A 17,590-nucleotide genomic window follows, 5' to 3' on the forward strand; every position below is an offset into this window, starting at 1 on the left:
AGCTGTATTTGCCTGTGACCTCAAAGCACCAGGAGACCAACGTATTATACAGCTGGTACAGTGATTGCGTGACCATTATTCACAATAAACCACGCTTTCAGAGGTCTCTCAAACCAAGGTGCTCTACATGCTAATGTATGGCCAGATTTCCCGAGCTAAACAAAGATTTAACTGTGCGACCTTAGTAGATTTCTGAGAGGATGAGAAGTATGCAAAATCAGTGGCAAATCATAGCCCCATTCCGGCACCACAGGAAAGGAGGTATAGAGTACAATGCACCAACGCCATTGAAAATGTAAACGCTTCCATTGTATGGGCGATTAAGGTGTTTTGAGTTTTTAACAGTCGTTTCTGACTGACAAGCGAAGATCTCGGCTTTTGCCATGTGTGAATCGAACAAAGAAGCTGTGTTATAATTGAATTATTTTACCAAAGTGAACATGGAAGGTATACACTGAGAAATCAGACAAGCAGAGGAGGGAGCAGGACTTCTGACTTCCAGTTGGCGACATGGCTTGTTGCAATTCGAGGTGAGTGCATCGCCTGATGTAGTCGGCCCTAAATTGCAATATTGAAGTAATATCAGTATAAGACCTGGACGCCAAATTCAATGAGCATCTTGTCTATGCCACCGAGGCAGACAGCAATCAACCCAAGGGTGATTGCTGTGTCTACCTGCACCCTCACAATGTTCCAGCCAAGAAGAAAGAGAAGCGGTGTTTAGGAGTATGATGTCCCTTTCTCTTAAATGGTCCTTTGGTTTTTGGCAGAGATTAGATTAAAGACTTTCCCCCCCCCTCTCAATGCTAGTTGGATTTGTTATTTCCTTTGAGCTTTACATTCTTATACATTCTTCAGTGTTTTCTTGTTAAAAAAACGTTGTTCAACCTATGTACAACTGTGACAGACCAACGAATTGGGTGGAATAAACAACATTTAAATCATTATAGAGTTTCCTTACAAACCAACAAAAAAAAGGAGGCTCTAAATATACCGAACAGAAATCAGCTGTTTGTTAATTTGCAATGCAAGTTTAATCAAAGTAACCTTAAATAGATCATAAAAATCAATCACACCAGTTAAAATAATGTGTACTACTTTTCTGGCCAGCTAAACTCAATGGAGATTTTACACATTATACTGGCATGTCACACAAATTGCTAGAGTAGTGCATTGTGAGAAGAATTGTGAAAGTAGTTTGGAACAATCGGATAGGCCTACAACCAATCAGGGTGACGCAGCACTGAGCGAGAAAAAGCATCTCTCTTTTAACAAAAGCTTTAAGTGCAGTCGTTTGTTAGTAGTCGTTAGTCTTGTTCTCTAGCGAAATCGTCGCTGTTTATCGACCTGATTTTCAAAAATGGATTTCTCGCCAATCTCTGTTGCTGTAATGACCTGCGACCCTAGTGTAAAAAAAACATGGAGGACGATGTTGAGGAGGAAACTAGCTATGCAAGCTTTTGCAATTGTTTTTTGGGGGACTTTTTTCAAAATCTACAAGCTGTGGGGTGGACCACCCCACTTTTGCTTTTGCCGAGATGAGTTATATTATGATTACCAGATTAATTATTGGTATTACGTTAAGTCTGCTTGGTTCCTAATTGGCCATCCTCTTCTCCACCTTGACATTCAATTAAAGTCCTCGGCTGTCGTCGGGGCCCGGATCTGTAAAAAACATATCTATTAACTTACCCGATGACGGCTTCATTCTGTGAATAACCAATCACAATCAGGTATTTTTGTCATGGTTGTTTTACTCTTTTATACTCTTGGGAAAAAGGTGTGTGTCCATTTCTGCTAGAATGCACTCAATTCTACAAACTGCAACATTGAGCAAAGCAATGGTAACTCAATTGACATCCACAAGGAATGAAATTGAGTGTTTGCGGCAACCGAATGAGGCCATGCAAACGAGAAAGACGGACACTTGTTGCTCTGCAAGAGGACCCCTTGAGTCTGACTGTCTGGCGTGCATTTTGGTCGTTAAACTTAAACATTTCCAGTATCAGCAGTGTAACTTTCTGAATTAATGCTTTTGTTCCGGGGAATAACCTCCTGGAAAGAGCCATGTCCCAATTAGCTAAATACACCATTCCCAAAAAGCTAGCTGTTTGCAATGACAGCAGCTAGTTGATTTCTCACGTTCTCTACATAAAGCTCTATCCAACTGTGTTTGTCCTATGATCTTCTTGACAACGGTTCCTCCGATCAACCTCACACTTGACCACGCAACACTTGGTGGATGGCATCGCTGGGTAACCAAGGAGCCGAGTATGAAGTCGTTCGGATGAGCGCTTCAGGAGAAAGCTGAAAGCAGCTTTACCGGAGGCCAAGCAATCGGTTCGTTCCGAACAGGCAATTTCTGAGCAGGCAATGCACTAGTAGATTTAAATGAGATGAACTAGGCGACATCGCTTTGAACATTAGTGCATTCAAAGAAAGTAAATGGTACTCAGCTTTACTCAATCACCATTTAGTGGTGTAACGACCACAGGCACATAAAAAAACGGCACCCAGAATACACACATACATCCTAAGCTTTAAGGAGTGCTGAGAGTGTGTTCTAACATTATCTGGTCTTGTTCCTGTCCTGTATAAGAGACGTATTTGATGGCGCCACTGGAATCCATTATTTATTAACAATATTCAATTCCAGCAACATGCAAGTCAGGTGGCCTAATATGTTAAGGGCCATTGGGTATTGCGAGCAATTTCCAATTAGAGAACCAATCACCAAGGGGACCATCTCGAGAAAGTGTGCTCTTCTGGTATACTGGGGACTGGGAAAATTCCATGGCAACATCCATGTTTGTAAATACCTTTGCATGTGGATTTGCATACTGATTTGGTTGCAGCAATTCCCTGGCATATATCTTTCCTCAAGTCTCTAATGTTCAGCGCCAGTTTGACAGCATGTTAACAAAGCCTGTATCTATAGGCATGTGTATCAGGCTGTTATCTGGCTGGGAATGAAAACAATGAAATGTGAACAATTTAAGATAACAGATCATTATGGCACATTTCTTGCGTCATGATCTGTGTCATGTTTGGCATTTTCTGTTGCGTAATGTATCATTTTTCAATTACATTTTCTAATTCAGTTGGTCCTTAATTAAACACCTGGGAACCGAACAATTGATTAAGAAGTCGGATGCTAGAGTCGGTTTATTCAGCGATATTTTTATATTAATTATCATTGGGACAAAGACATTTCTATTCTCGTCTACTTCTTGTTGTACACTTTATAAACACAGAGCCACCAACCATTCCTACGATGCCAACCCTCCGTCTACATTCCCGCCAATAAGGGCCCATGCTAATCTGGCCATGGACTTGGCCTTCAGCCAAACATGGCTAATCTATCTTGATGTGCCAGCTGACATATAGCCGGACACACATCAATAATGTATTACTCTACGTATATTTATAATGCATAAGTAGATTTGCAACACGGCCACATTTTGAACCCCCCCTTTTCCCCTCCGCATCCATTATACAGTGCTGGAGCAGATTTATGATGAGCTTCTGTCTCGATAGTGATTTGCACATATTATCATAATGCAAGACAGGTGGCGCATATACTGTACAGTCGGCCGACTCTGCAGCGCTTTCTCTGTGCCGCAGACAGACCTCTGCTTCCTGTTGCTCTTCTAAATGACATTAGCTGGCTTAATTTAATTTGGCCATGGCATGAGTTGATAACGTACCTGCATTAATTGAGTTTGTGAATTAGTCATTAAAAGCTATAACTTAATCATCTAATGTTTGTGTTGACTTGCCCTGTGTGTGTGTGTGTGTGTGTGTGTGTGTGTGTGTGTGTGTGTGTGTGTGTGTGTGTGTGTGTGTGTGTGTGTGTGTGTTTGTTATGTGGTGGGGGATAATAGTTTGGTAGAAGATGGGGTCAGCAGGGGAACACACCACCATGGATTCATAGGTAAAGTTGTATGTACAGTAAACATGGTATAGTAGGAAGGTAAAGTTGTAGGTAGCCGATAGTTAAAATGGTGAAGCTGAACCTCTAGGTATAGTTAGGTGAAACTGCAGGTATAGTAAGAAGGTACACTTGTAGGAATAGTAAAGACTTTAGCAGGTATGGTAAGAAAATATAAATAAGGAAACAACATTGAGTGTTCATCGAGTGATTTGTGCTAATGAAGGGTCGCTGCCAGTACCCTGGGAAATCAACCAGACTGGTCTGGTAGCTGGGGGAGGGTTGCTTGCATCAGCACCGTCCGTGTGATGTGGCCCTTCAGCACTGGTGCTTGATGGCTCACCGTAGTGACAGGCCTGAAGGGAAGGCATGTATAGTTGATTAGCAGCCCCATGTCTTATTCATCCTCCACAGGTTCAACGATGAAGTCAAGCACATTAAGATCCTGACCAAGGAGGGCTGGTTCTACATCGCCGAGACTCGCCTGTTCAAGTCCCTGCTGGTAATGGTTCTGAGCCCACTCCACCTTTTTCTTGCCCCACCGCCGCTGACCTCACGGCTCTTGAAAACTGCAGTCCAAGTGAATAGGGGTCGTTGGAGACAATTGAGCTAGTTTTGAAGACCGAAGAGAGTTGTGTAAAGCATTGCATTAAAGTTGCCACGCCATTTCCTGAAATATATTTTTTCGTGAACCTGGGATGAAAATAGGTTCATGCAACGGTATTATGTGTTTAGCCTCACTTCAACTTGCTGTTTCAATGTGACTTTTATAATCGGATGCGCCACATAGTAACCCAGGTCCGATGTCCAAACTTAACACTTGAACGCGAACTCTGTCGCCGGATCCGTGTTTTACATTTCACATTCCTGACAAAAATTCTTCCTGGTCAAAAAATCTGCTGAATTGCCCCTTACCATTTCTGTTAAAAATGGTATTAAATAATCAAAAGCCTTGACTATGAAGCGCAGTCATGCAACGGCCAACATTTAGTGGCTCGCTGAGTCCCTGACGACTTCAACAAGATTTGTGATGTGATTAAGATCCAATCCGGGCCTTTCCAGATTTGACAGTTAATGTGTCCTGACCTGATAGGATGATAAAAGTTGCGTAGAAACAAGTGTAACCGAGGTCTGTGCGTTCTTAAATGTTTATTAGATGATTGATCGATTAACGTTTTATGTTGTGTGTGTGTGTGTGTGTGTGTGTGTGTGTGTGTGTGTGTGTGTGTGTGTGTGTGTGTGTGTGTGTGTGTGTGTGTGTGTGTGTGTGTGTGTGTGTGTGTGTGTGTGTGTGTGTGTGTGTTTGTGCAGGATCTGGTGGAGTACTACAAGGACCACTCTCTGAGGGAGGGCTTCAGGAGCCTGGACACCACCCTGCAGGTGCCCTACCGGAGGCTGACCAATGGGGATGCGGCCAGGCCCCTCCCCCAGGCCTCCACCGGTGGGTCTCCTGAGACTCTTTCGCGTGGTATTGTTGATTTATTATATATATATTAGTGCTGTCAAGCGAGTAAAATATTTAATCGCGATTAATCACATTAATGCCATAGTTAACTCACGATTAATCGCGAGCAATCGCGATTAATCTAAAAAAAAATTCTATGATAAATATCCCTTGATTTCTTTGTCCCATTTATTTTTCTGATTTTAATGCTCTTATCAACATGGAGAAGTGCATCGGCTTGCCTTGTGCGAATGGTTTTTTATTGATAACAACATTGGTATATACTGATCAAAACAGGACGATGCAAAAAAAAAGCCTATAGTGCAATTAAACGATGAACATACCAACATACTGCCTTGAACATAGCAGTCAGGCTACTGCTTCTTTGTTTTGAGTATCTTTTTTTTTTTTAAATAAAAGAATTGCGTAAATTGCGCAATAAAAAAATTAACGCCGTTAAAATTGGTTGGCGTTAACGCCGTTATTAACGCGTTTAACTGACAGCACTAATATATGTATATATTATTTTTTTAAAAACCTCAGTTTTCCCTTGACCTTAAGTGTGAATGGACTGAATGGATTTATTCGGCGCATTTCGAACCAGTGTTCACTCAACGCGCTTCACAATATTGCAATCAACATTCACCCATTCATGCACACAATGGTTACCAGCCAACCCGCTCTACTTCCTGAGGGGCGTTTCATATTCTGAAGGTTGGAAAGATGATAAAAAAAAAAGAGAGTGTGCTACAACTGTTTACTTCCGGTGAGCATTAGGCAAAGCTCTCCGTTGATGACGCATCCTTGATTAGCACGGTTCCGCTCGGGACTTGAGGAAAAGCGGGCTGGATCACTGGATCGCGCCGCGGTTACAAGAATCCGGAACGGAAATGGTTCAAGAACCAGAGCTAATTTGGTGAAAAGGGTCTATAACATGCTTAAAAAGGCTAAAAATAAAGGGCTATGAGCAACGTGATTGTTCTAGAAGATCAGTCTTGCCTTGCCGTCGTGGTCTACAGTTGGCGGGTGGAAACATAGAATTTCCACACATGAAGACATGTTCTTTTATTCTCTGCGCCTTCTCTTAGAAATCTTGTTGGATCATTTCCACTCACGTATACGGAATGGGGTCATATAGGTATATTTTCCTACTGGCCTGCTCAAAGTTCAAATGTATTGCCTTAAGATTTACTACATTTAATCAGTCTTATTTTTTGGGGAGGTGGTATAAGCCAAAAAGTTAAGCAGATTACGCAAGCTGGGCCCGATAATATCAAACCAGTTGGAAATAATCTTTGCCTTCTCGACTCTACGAGACCACAATATCCGGTGTCTAGATGCCCCCCTACATTACACGGGAACCAGTAGTGGTCGAGGAGGACTCGTTCACACTGGTGCTTTCGACTGTAGTTTATGAAAATCCAATCGTGATTTTCCAGAGAATGTTACTTTAGTTTGATTGTCTGAGATTGGCAGGTTTTCCACACGCATACACAACACACTAAAAAGTCTGTTAGGGTAATCCATAGACAATTCTTCTCTGATTTTATTTTGTAGTGAGTAACGGTGAGTGCAGTGAAAATTACAAAATAATAAAAATAAAATAAGAAATCCATGGAGTAATGTAAAAGTGAAAGAAGAAAATAACTTAACTAAAGTAAAGATTTTCCAAAAAAAACAACCTACTGTAACACTGATCTCGATCCATAATCGTGGAGAGAATGAAAAAGCAGCCTAGCTACTGCTCAAGAGTGTCTGTTCTTCTGTCTGTTCTGGTGGGATATTTCCGTTTGTGATTACTGGCTATATCCTCCCTGTCGAAGAACTGGAACAGGAACGTCCCTGAATACATTAGGAATTCATGCTGACAAAGCACTTGGTTAGTTACCAGACACTCAAGTGTAAACTGTGTCTTATAATACCACGACAGCTCCGCTTTTGGCATGAGGGACACGTGAGAAATATTTATCGCCGCATAAGTGTTGAATATAATTTCCCCAGTGCTGTTTGCTGCATGTGTGTGTTTTCTCTCCCTGGAAAGACATTTTACCTGAATATTCTACTACTCCTTTCATACATATATATATATATATACGTTTTCAGAATGCAATGACAAGGAGGATCAAATTGTGTTTTGTAACCACACTATCAAGTTTAAATATTTGATAAGCTTGACAAATTTGTGTTTGTTTACTGGCATTGTCGGTGATGTTTTTCAGGAGTTATTCTCTGTTTCATCCATCTGTTTCACAATCTAAGAACAGAGCAATTTTTCAGTGTTGCTCATCAATTATTTTCTCACTTTGTCACATTGAGAAACGATGGGGGGGCTTCGCATCGGTAATTAATTTCATGAAAATTAAGGGGCCACACAGAACCGCGTCTTATCTTATATTGAGAAACTGTCTTCGGTTCTTCCTGCATAGCTGTAGTGCTGCTGCGAAATGCCAAAGAGATTTTGCCATAGGGACCGAAAACAAACTGCCATTTTGTCTGTGCTTTGGAGGCTTCCGGCTGGGGGAAACCTTTACACATCTCCTCTTTGGTGGTGGACTGCTACAGCCTGAATGTTTTTAATCTGAAAGTGTTGACAGGAGCAGAGCAATGACATGATCCAAACAACGACTGACGTCAACGTAGCACCTGGTAGTGATATTGATGTAACACAATTAGTAAAACATGTATTTAACAAATTGGGTTTTAACTTATTTGTTTTTCTAAAAAAAATAATTGTTACAACACATTTTTGGCGTCTAATTCATCTATTAGCCCTAACCCAAATGAATACCCAAATCATAAAACAAGATTTTTTTTAATTTTACAGTTTGAGTGAGTTCATTTAAAAACCATCATTTTGATCCCATTTATTAATAGAGTTAGTTAGTTCAATGGATTTCGGAGATTCATGGAAATGCAAATCAGTGTCATGATCCTATAACAGAAGATCAGTTAAGCGAGGCTTTAACTGTTAAATTCACAAATGTCAATTATATCGCCTTAAAATAAATGAGTCTTCTATTTGGTGGGGGTTGATTACAATTCTGGCATTGCCAGAATCAAAGGCAGATCCTGCCTTTTTTTTTTAGAAAATCAAAGGCAGATCCTGCCTTTGATACTGCAGGCAGGCAGATTCTGGTTGGAAACAGGAATCGCTATGGTTGGATGGTGGACTATTTGTTTGTCCTGATATTGGTATTCAATTGCACTTGAAGATGTATTAAAAAGGTCTTAAAAAGTCTTACCTTTACCTTGCTGAAAGCTGCAGATACCCTGTATACATGTCACCCTCTCCCATCACCTAACATCATGTCCTTACAACCCAGGACGATCTACCAGAAAACGAAGATAACATGAATGTACATAACAAGTGGAAGTCAAAGTCAGACTTACAGTTACCGTTACCGGCAGTAACGTAAATAGCCGGCTATACACTGGAGTGGTGTTGGTCCTTTGAGTGTATAGTGTAGGAAGTAGTGAGCTCAGTGGGTTTTTTCCAATAGTTGTATTAGAGTACCCTGCATAGCGACTTGTCGCTAACCTACACAGAGCCACCAAAAGTATTGATTTTGCTGTACTCAGCTCCATTCTGAACAAACAAACAGTTGTTGTTTCGATCTCATACCATAAAGTCTTTGTCCTGTCGCACCTTTCTCCACTTCTACTCACCTCATCGCCGGCCCTCAGAGACCCCCAGCAGATGATCTGAGAGAGAGAGAGAGAGAGAGAGAGAGAGAGAGAGAGAGAGAGAGAGAGAGAGAGAGAGAGAGAGAGAGAGAGAGAGAGGGAGAAATAGAGCGAGAGGGAGAGATGAATGGAGAAATAGAAAGAGTGAGAGGGAGGGAGAGGGAGGTGAAGGGGAGTGTGTGAGAGAGGGAGAGAGAGAGAGTGAGAGAGAGGGAGAGGTAGGTGAAGGGGAATGAGAGAGAAAGAGGGAGATATGAGGTGGGGAGAGATATGAGGGGGGAGAGAGAGGGAGATATGAGGAGAGAGTGATATGAGGGGGGAGAGAGAGGGAGATATGAGGGGGGAGAGAGAGGGAGATATGAGGAGAGAGTGATATGAGGGGGGAGAGAGAGGGAGATATGAGGGGGGAGAGAGAGGGGGGGAAGAAGGGATAGGCAAAGAGGAGGAGGACTACGGAGATGTCATCAATAGATGGGAACGCACACATGGGCACAAGGGTAGGAGGACCGATGGGAGCAGAGGTACGGTAAGCACAGCCGGGGAGGGAGATAAAGGGAGGCGCGTATCCACGACTTTAAGTTGGTAAGTGGTGATATAAATAGAGAAGGAATAAAGAAACGGTTATGGGAAAGGGGTAGGAGTGACGGAGGAGGGAGGGGGGGGGGGGGGGGGGGGGGGGAAGAGCCCCGCGAAGCGCCGGCGGGCTGCGCAGAGAGTGGCTCCTGCCAGGTCCTCATTGCCCGAGGCCCGGCACCGTCGGGCGTCCGCTCGGAGCGCAGCGCGGCACGGCGTTGCTGACAGGACATGACATTTCACTCTGGTTGCCGTTGGAGACGGCAGTATGACAGCTGCCTGCTGACACACACCTGGGGGGAGGGTTGAGAGACTGGCATTGGTCTGACAGGGGATGGGGCGGGGAGGGGGGGGGGGGGGGAGGCTGTTTGGTTACTGGGGGGGACGAAATAAACGACCGAAAAAAACAAATAAAGTTATACGGGGAAAAACAAGGCGGGAGGCGGCTGGAGGCTGGAGCTCGTCGCCAGCCCGAGTGTTGTGGGTTAACAGCGTAAACAGCCAACCCGACACGCGGTGGAACAAAGCGGACGATGGCGCCGATGTATCTGCTGGAAATATTAAACCACCCCCCCCCCCCCTGCCGCCGCTGCGACGTCAGCGGCGGCACATCTTCAAGCGTGCCAGGTTTCTGGAGCGCCTCCACCAGAGGCTCTGTAGAAACGGTGCTGCTGCCATTCACTGTCATCGCCTGCACTCTCCTTCAGAACGTCTTGACAGACCCCAGTGCATGCTGGGATTGAGCCTGGCGCCGGCACTGAACCCATTAGGGGGAAACACGATATGTGCATATGCCTGAAGAAGAAAAAAATAATAATACAATAAATGAATGAAGAAATAGAACAACGATAATCATAATAAAAAATAAATACATCAGCGAGGAAATCGTAATGAAAAGAAGAGAAAAACAATCACAGAAAGCAGAACCATGGAAAATCCATCAAGACCGATCAGACTTAATGTTCTAACAAAGCCAACAGAAGCCTCTCTGCCGTGGGTTTATCCTGACCGCGTGACCGAGTGTGTGGATATGGATTTCACTGTGTATTCCTGACCAATATTTGTGCTGGTGTGATTCATTTTTATTTATATGTACTGTCTGTCCCATGCAGATGTCCAGCTCTAGGTAAAATAACCATGTGTGTGTGTGTAATATGCCACCTGGCGTGTCTGCTGCATGTATGTTTGAATCTAGGTACCACTTGAGGTAAAAAAATTTTTAACTAACTAAATTTACTATTTTTATTTGAAATTCATATGATGCAGCAATTGGACTGATAATGCTCTGCGTCATTTAAAAAATATAAGTTCAACCACTGGTGTTTGGTGCTCTGTCTTCCTCCGGTGGAAAAGACGGAGCTATTAGTAGTTATTTGTTTCAGAAAAAAAACTGAGAACGTCTCTATTCCTCACTCTCCCACATGACACTTTTGGGGTTTGTTGTCTAACTTTTGCAAACTATCCCTCTCCTCTTCTTCTCAGAGTCGCTCCCTCTTCCCATTTCAAACTTTGTGTTTAGCCCTCTTATGTTCCCTCTCTCTCTGGATCTGTACGTCTCACTGTCTCTCTGTGTGTCTCTCTCTCTTCCCCTCTCTACTGCCGCCGTGGCCTGGCCCCCCCGTCGCTCACTCCATCGTCTTTTGCAGATCCTGCCAGAGGCTCTGGCTTTGTACCTCCCTGCACTTCTCCTTTCTGGTCAGGTACAGCTATAACCACCTCTTCTTCCTTCCTGTGTTATCTCTCGCTCTATATATATATATATATATATAAATATATATATATATTGTTTTTCCTGCCTATCCCAACCTGTGCCTTTCATTTGGCCCTTGGTGTGTTGTCTTTGCCGCACGCCCACGTCCGCTGTGATCCACGGCGCGAAGGCACTCCCGTCCTCTTCATAATATCGTTCAGACAAACGTCAGTCATAAGCGTGCCGGTGCATGTGCGATTGCGTGAGCTGTGTGTTTTTTTTGTGTGTGTGTCTGTGTGGATCATTGTTCTGCTCTGTATCTTGCGCGGTTGTGTGTGTGTGTCTGTGTGTTCGCGTAACAAGGGTTTAATTGTGTCTGTGTGTGCATGTATGTGCCGGTGACCTTGTACACTATCTGCTCGGCCCCACCTACAAGGCTGAACTCCATGCTCGACTCTCTCATCCATTCTCACGGATAATAAAAACATAAGCCTGTGAGATATTTCTGCTGGACCTTCCAACATGAAAAATGGAACTTGTACGTTCATCCGAATGGTCTAGCATTATTATAACAACGAGGCAAAATACATCTATTTCATAAGACGCATGAATATAGTGTACCAACCTACTATAGTTTTTAGTACTTGGGATACTGTCATGTTTTTTCAGTTGAATATATTTACAATGCCTAAAGCCACTTCATACAGTCCCAAAAGGGAATTTCCCTGCACTAATAATCACCCTGTCTTTTGTTGGTGACATAAAACTTAATTTGCTGTCTAGTGTCTAATCAGTCATAAGAATAGTACAATCGTTTCTTAAAGGCGACCTATTATACCACCAGGTATGAGTTTGATTAGACGTTACAAGCCGTGAAAATCAGCCTCTTCTGACGTCACAAGATGGGCGTGTCCACCTAGATGTGTGCTGGATAGATCAGTTTACCAGCCTACCCAGTGGACTGTAGCAAACATTGCTCATCTATCCGTCATACATCTAGGGGGGGGGCACACCCACTTGTGATGTCAGAGGAGGCCTATTTCAAGACGGCTTGTAACTGCTAATCACACTCACACCTGGTTGTATAATATGTCACCTTTAAAGAATTAGTTCCACTTTTTCCTTCCGACGGTCCATCCCTGATGCGGTCCCTACCTCCCGCCCCCAGTCTTCTCCCCCAGGGTGGTGGGCACGGCGGTGGCCCGCTACGACTTCAGCTCCAGGGACACCCGCGAGCTGTCCCTGGCGGAGGGCGACGTGGTGAAGATCTACTTCAAGATGTCCAACGGTTGGTGGAGAGGGGACGTCGACGGACGGGTGGGTACCTTAATGCTGCTCTCAAGGCAGCACCACAGACCTGCAGCCTATGCTCCCGCACAACACCTGTTTATTTATGGATACGCTGGCCTACTTTTCTCAGTCTCTACATGTGTAATGGGAGAATTTATCTTTTAGCTGCTGCCGTACTTTACATGACTTGTATTTATACTCATATTTATCAGAAATCTGTGTATGAGGCAGGATTGTCTAGCTGTGTTAGGGTGTTGGGACTCACATATGAAAGGTTCTGGATATTCAACCCTGGTGTCTGTGGTCTGACCTGCTTGGTATCCACGAGCAAGATTACCCATACTTACTTACCCCTATTTACTCCTTAATTGACATGAGTCTGAATTCACTGTAAGTCATATTGGATGAAAGGCTCTGATCTTAGTAAACACATGGCTTTTCGCTATTGTATGTATGTCTTTTGTAAATGATCATGATGTTATTTGGTCCACTTATGCCCTCCATAGTTTACCTCTTAGAGTGTGAACAATTTGTAATGTTGTCCGAATGGTGAGTGTACAAATATGGGACCATACATAGTGCACTGCTTAATACCCACAATGCACCGTTAAATAAGTGTACACCTGATCATGGACCTATTAAAGAAAGGACAGCGGACTAAAACATGGCCGCCCATTCATTACTATGAAAACTGCTCAATGGCGCAGGGGAACATCAAGGAGAGATTTGCTTCCGCATCCTGGGCGCCTAGCCACGCCCTAGTGCATGACGTGCCGGATGCATAAATATTCTCGTTAACTAGCATTGTTAGCATTGTAGCATCATGAGTGAGAGGTCTGAGCGAGCACAGTCACATTGTTTACCGACCATGGAAGTACAAGTTACTAACCCCCCCGATGATTCTCTATTATGTGATCTTTGAATTACACTCCTCCTGCCATCTGGACAACAATTATTATGTAACAATTATTTTGCCCAGCCGAAACAACATTTCTTTCACTACGACTCCTTTCAGCTGCCCACCCCTCCTTAAAATAAAATGCTTTAGGTGGCGTTTTGAAAAGAGACATTTTATTAATGTAGAGTTTATTAGAACATGTTATAAAGATAATTATGAGCCTTTGATTGATATCCACAATTTTTTTGTGGAGACACATTCCTGTTCCCCACGTATTGGAGTGAATGGGGATTTCTACTTCTGGGACTCCATGAATCAAGGGATCCGTCTACAGCCCGCTAAAACAGCTGCAATACCAGGCTTGGACACTGAGCACTAGTGGATTGCGGAAGTATGCATTGCTCCCGGGGGCTTGCACCTGATGCACAGCTTTTTCAGCCTTATATCCCATGATGCATCACCTGATTCGTCCAAAAGGGGGTCAGGCAGACATGGGTTATTTATGCAAATGAGCGGTCACAGGGTTGACTTCTGTCACATGTCGGATGGTTTAATGCCACCCATACAGGTCACGGGATGGTGCATGATTAGTGTCAGAATTCCTCCTATCCTTATTCCATAAGTAGTGTAATATGTAGAGTTCCCTACATTGGGAATAAGTGAGCCAGTGAGCTAATGGGAACACGGTCTTTGTCTTTGCCGTTGCAGGTGGGCTGGTTCCCTTCGACCTACGTTGAAGAGGAGGAATGAACCCGTCGTTTTCTCCCTCGACCTCGTCTCCTCGCCCTGTTACCGTGTGTGGCCGCTGATGGGGCCCCCCCGCCGCCCCGGGGCCACTCAGAGAGCACTCTGCCTTCCAAACGGGCCGACACAGCGGTGGTGGCCCCCGATATCTCCGGCCATACCTTATGACCCGACTGGATCTTCCTTCCAGTCCCGAGTGGGATTCTGAGATGGCAGTGGTGTACCCTGGTGTACCCTGGTGCAACGAAGAGGGCATGCGCCTTACCCTGGACCCCCCCCCCCCCCCCCCGCAACACCACCCCCGCTCACACGCCTACACCTGGATCTCCCTGCCGCAGTCCAGGCCATTTCCCCAGTGCCGCACCCCCCCACCTCACATGCGCCTCAGCCCAGCCCAGTCAAGTCGCTGCATGAATATTTCAGGAGCATGGCTCGCGCCTGTCCAGCAGTGCCCTGTGAGGCTGATTTACTCCAACACGGAGAGGAAAGGTATAGCTCCACCCCCCACCTGAATCTGGCTGACCTTAAACAAAGCGCGTCAATCCGAGCTTGTATTATTTGTATTATTATATATGTATTATATATTAATATTAATATTATTACTATGAGTGGATGTGTGCATATGGACTAGCCGTTGACCCACATGTCGGTGCAGGCAGCAGGGAACAGACTCCAGGAACAAGTCCCTAGGCTGCTTGTCTCTCCCCTCTCTCTCCCCTGCGGGGTTAAGGTTGTAATAGCAATGCAGGAGCATCACCCATTATTTATTACGGTACACGGTCTCATTGTCATTTTCCGTTATATTCACAGTTGGGCTTTTGTGCTTATCTTATAAACTGGTCTTTTTGGGGGGTATTTTATACAACGATGTGTCTGGCTTATGATTCAAAGTGATGAGATTGAACAGTGCTAACTTATTATCCAGCCTAGCGTGTGCTGTTGGCCCCCCCCTTCCCACCTAATTTCTAAACGATTCATGCTAATGAAAAGAAGAAGGAGAAGTTTATTTGTATTATATTTTGCATTGGTTTGTGTTAACCTCGACTATTTCTCGTTTTGAATGAAATGATCTAATGTGGATGCATTAGATGTGCAATGCACTGCAACCGAGTACAAAGACAATGATCTCCTAACAGCATGATATTTTACATAATCATCGTAATGACCATCATTATGTATTTTTGTCATTCAACTATTGTTATATAGTGAATATAACTTATTGGTTGACCCATAGACCACAGCCTTCCCAATGTTGCATCGGACGGTGTGTGCAAAAGATGGACTGGTCGGCAGTTTTATAATTTACTTAAGTCAAGTTAAAAAAATGTGAAATTAAATATTCTTCCTTTTGCAATTACATCTTGCCTCAGCATGCTTTGCTTGTCAGCTTTCTCCGTTGAGTCTACAGATGTACCCTGACTCTAGTTTGCGGTGCATTGGCTCAACCAAGACTATTTCGATCTGTAGATCGAGAAATAGAAGACAGTGTATAGGCCTAATGGAAAGACATATAATAATATAATCGTACAATAACGTATAACTGCTAAGATTCATAACTCTCTACTCTGTCCTGTATTTCTTTGCCCACAACCTCTCAAACACATTGTTGTACAATTTTCTACCCAAATACATGAATACATGTAATTAATTAATTAATTAATTAATTAGTGTCATTATTATTCCCAGATAGAATATCGGGGAAGAGACAAGCTGTTACTGAATCTACAACCAGCTTGCCTCAAACACAGAATGTATCAGGGTCCATGCTTCTCCTTTCATTAGAGCTGGCATTTTAAGGGCAAACCAACAGCAACACCACCTATATATTGGTTTGCATTCGATCCATCCCTCTATAGGTTACATTATATTGCTAACTTCCTATTGGCTGATATGGGTACGCAGGAACCTGCTGAGCGCCTTGGTGCGACGCAGCGGGTAGCCCTGCCCCAGAATGAAATAATCAGGAGACAGTGGGTCAGTTGTCTTGTAAAGGGCAAGTAAACCCCTGTTCAAGCAAGAAAACCAACACCCAGGAGATAAAAAAAAGTGGGAAAAAGTCGTAAAGGTTTTAAAAAAAAAAGCCATATCGGGTTCCATTGGAGTCGGTGCGATGGGGTCATAACAAATGTTACACCCGTTCAAGCAACCAATAGTAAACTACCACTTTGCAGACAGATCCCTTGTATATGACAAATACTTTCCCTTGTTTAAGAAGGGTGAAAATGTGAGTATGTGCGTGTGAGTGTGTGATTTTGTGTGTGATAGAGTGAGAGTGTGGGTTTTCCGGGTAGTGTGAGGGATTGTGTAAGCGTTGGTTCAAGAGAGAGTCTGAGCATGCGTGTAAGGCTGTGCATGTCTGTCAGATACAAGAAGGGAGGGATGAAGAGTCCCCAAAGGTCAGGAGAGTGACAGAAGAATGGGAGCGAGGAGTCCATACATCATCTTCATCTCCTTAACCCCTGCTCCCTGCCGCTTGGCCCCTCTGGGTCTCAGACTGGGGGTTAAACAGGGATTAAGTCAAGTCGGGGATGGACCAAAAATACAAAGAGCTTGCCAGCGAAAAGACCCAGACTCTTTTTTAAAGATGTGATGAATTATTTTCATAAGCGATTTATATGCATCTGTCGAATCGTAGTCGCCTTGACCCCGGCAGGTAATACTTCCTTTTTTTTTTTTACAAAGACATCTGACATCAAACCCTACATGTGGCTATAGCAGAGCTGAAAGCCCATGATTCAAACTCAACTGTGTCTGGTAAACATCACTATGGTGATCATGTACTTCTTTGAGATAATATCAGAGAAAATCGCTTATGGTCTGATCCCAGTCAATAGAATGTGAAGTGTGCTCTTTTATTCTCCATTTGTGTTTCATCAATTCTGGAGAAAATAAATCTCTGTTATCTACTCAAACCAGCATAACAAAATACAAGTTTAGACGGTCTGGAAAATTGTCTCATTGAATTCTCCTCCTTCTTTGGAAGGAGTTTGAAATTACACTCAATGAGAAAAAAAGAGGCAGTCATAGAAAAAAGATATATTGCATTTGAAAAGAAACTCGTCTCCAATCTCTGCCTCCCTGTGTGGCATTGCCATCTCCACCAGGGCTCTATCAGCACTATCCAGCAATTAAGATCTCAGAAGATCAAAGCACTCTAAACGTGCTAATCCTCAGAGAGCCACTGCTCTCTATTTCCCTCCCTCACCCGCTCCCTCTAACCATCTCCCTCTCTCTCTCTCTCCCCCCGTGCCTCAAATCTCTCCCCTCCTTCTGCACGCACTGCACTTTGACGCCTCAACGCAACTCGTTCCACCCGACTGTGGCTGAGGTGAATAA

At 43.8% G+C, this 17,590-nt stretch overlaps 1 protein-coding gene across 2 annotated transcripts in view; it reads left to right on the forward strand.

The window, feature by feature from the left end:
* The window catches only part of LOC130387793 (guanine nucleotide exchange factor VAV3-like), a 55,144-nt gene extending 40,668 nt beyond the window's left edge, over positions 1 to 14,476 (forward strand). Inside the window, exons 24-28 of one of the 2 annotated variants that reach the window (XM_056597061.1) lie at positions 4,346 to 4,433; positions 5,243 to 5,372; positions 11,279 to 11,332; positions 12,491 to 12,639; positions 14,219 to 14,476. In XM_056597061.1, the coding sequence (XP_056453036.1) occupies positions 4,346 to 4,433; positions 5,243 to 5,372; positions 11,279 to 11,332; positions 12,491 to 12,639; positions 14,219 to 14,260 (463 nt within the window). In that variant the 3' untranslated portion in view covers positions 14,261 to 14,476. The remainder of the gene's footprint in view (positions 1 to 4,345; positions 4,434 to 5,242; positions 5,373 to 11,278; positions 11,333 to 12,490; positions 12,640 to 14,218) is intronic. The other variant, XM_056597062.1, reaches the window with a different exon arrangement.
* The last annotated feature ends 3,114 nt before the right edge of the window (positions 14,477 to 17,590 follow it).

Source organism: Gadus chalcogrammus, chromosome 8, assembly GCF_026213295.1.
Source record: "Gadus chalcogrammus isolate NIFS_2021 chromosome 8, NIFS_Gcha_1.0, whole genome shotgun sequence".
NCBI classification, from domain to species: domain Eukaryota; kingdom Metazoa; phylum Chordata; class Actinopteri; order Gadiformes; family Gadidae; genus Gadus; species Gadus chalcogrammus.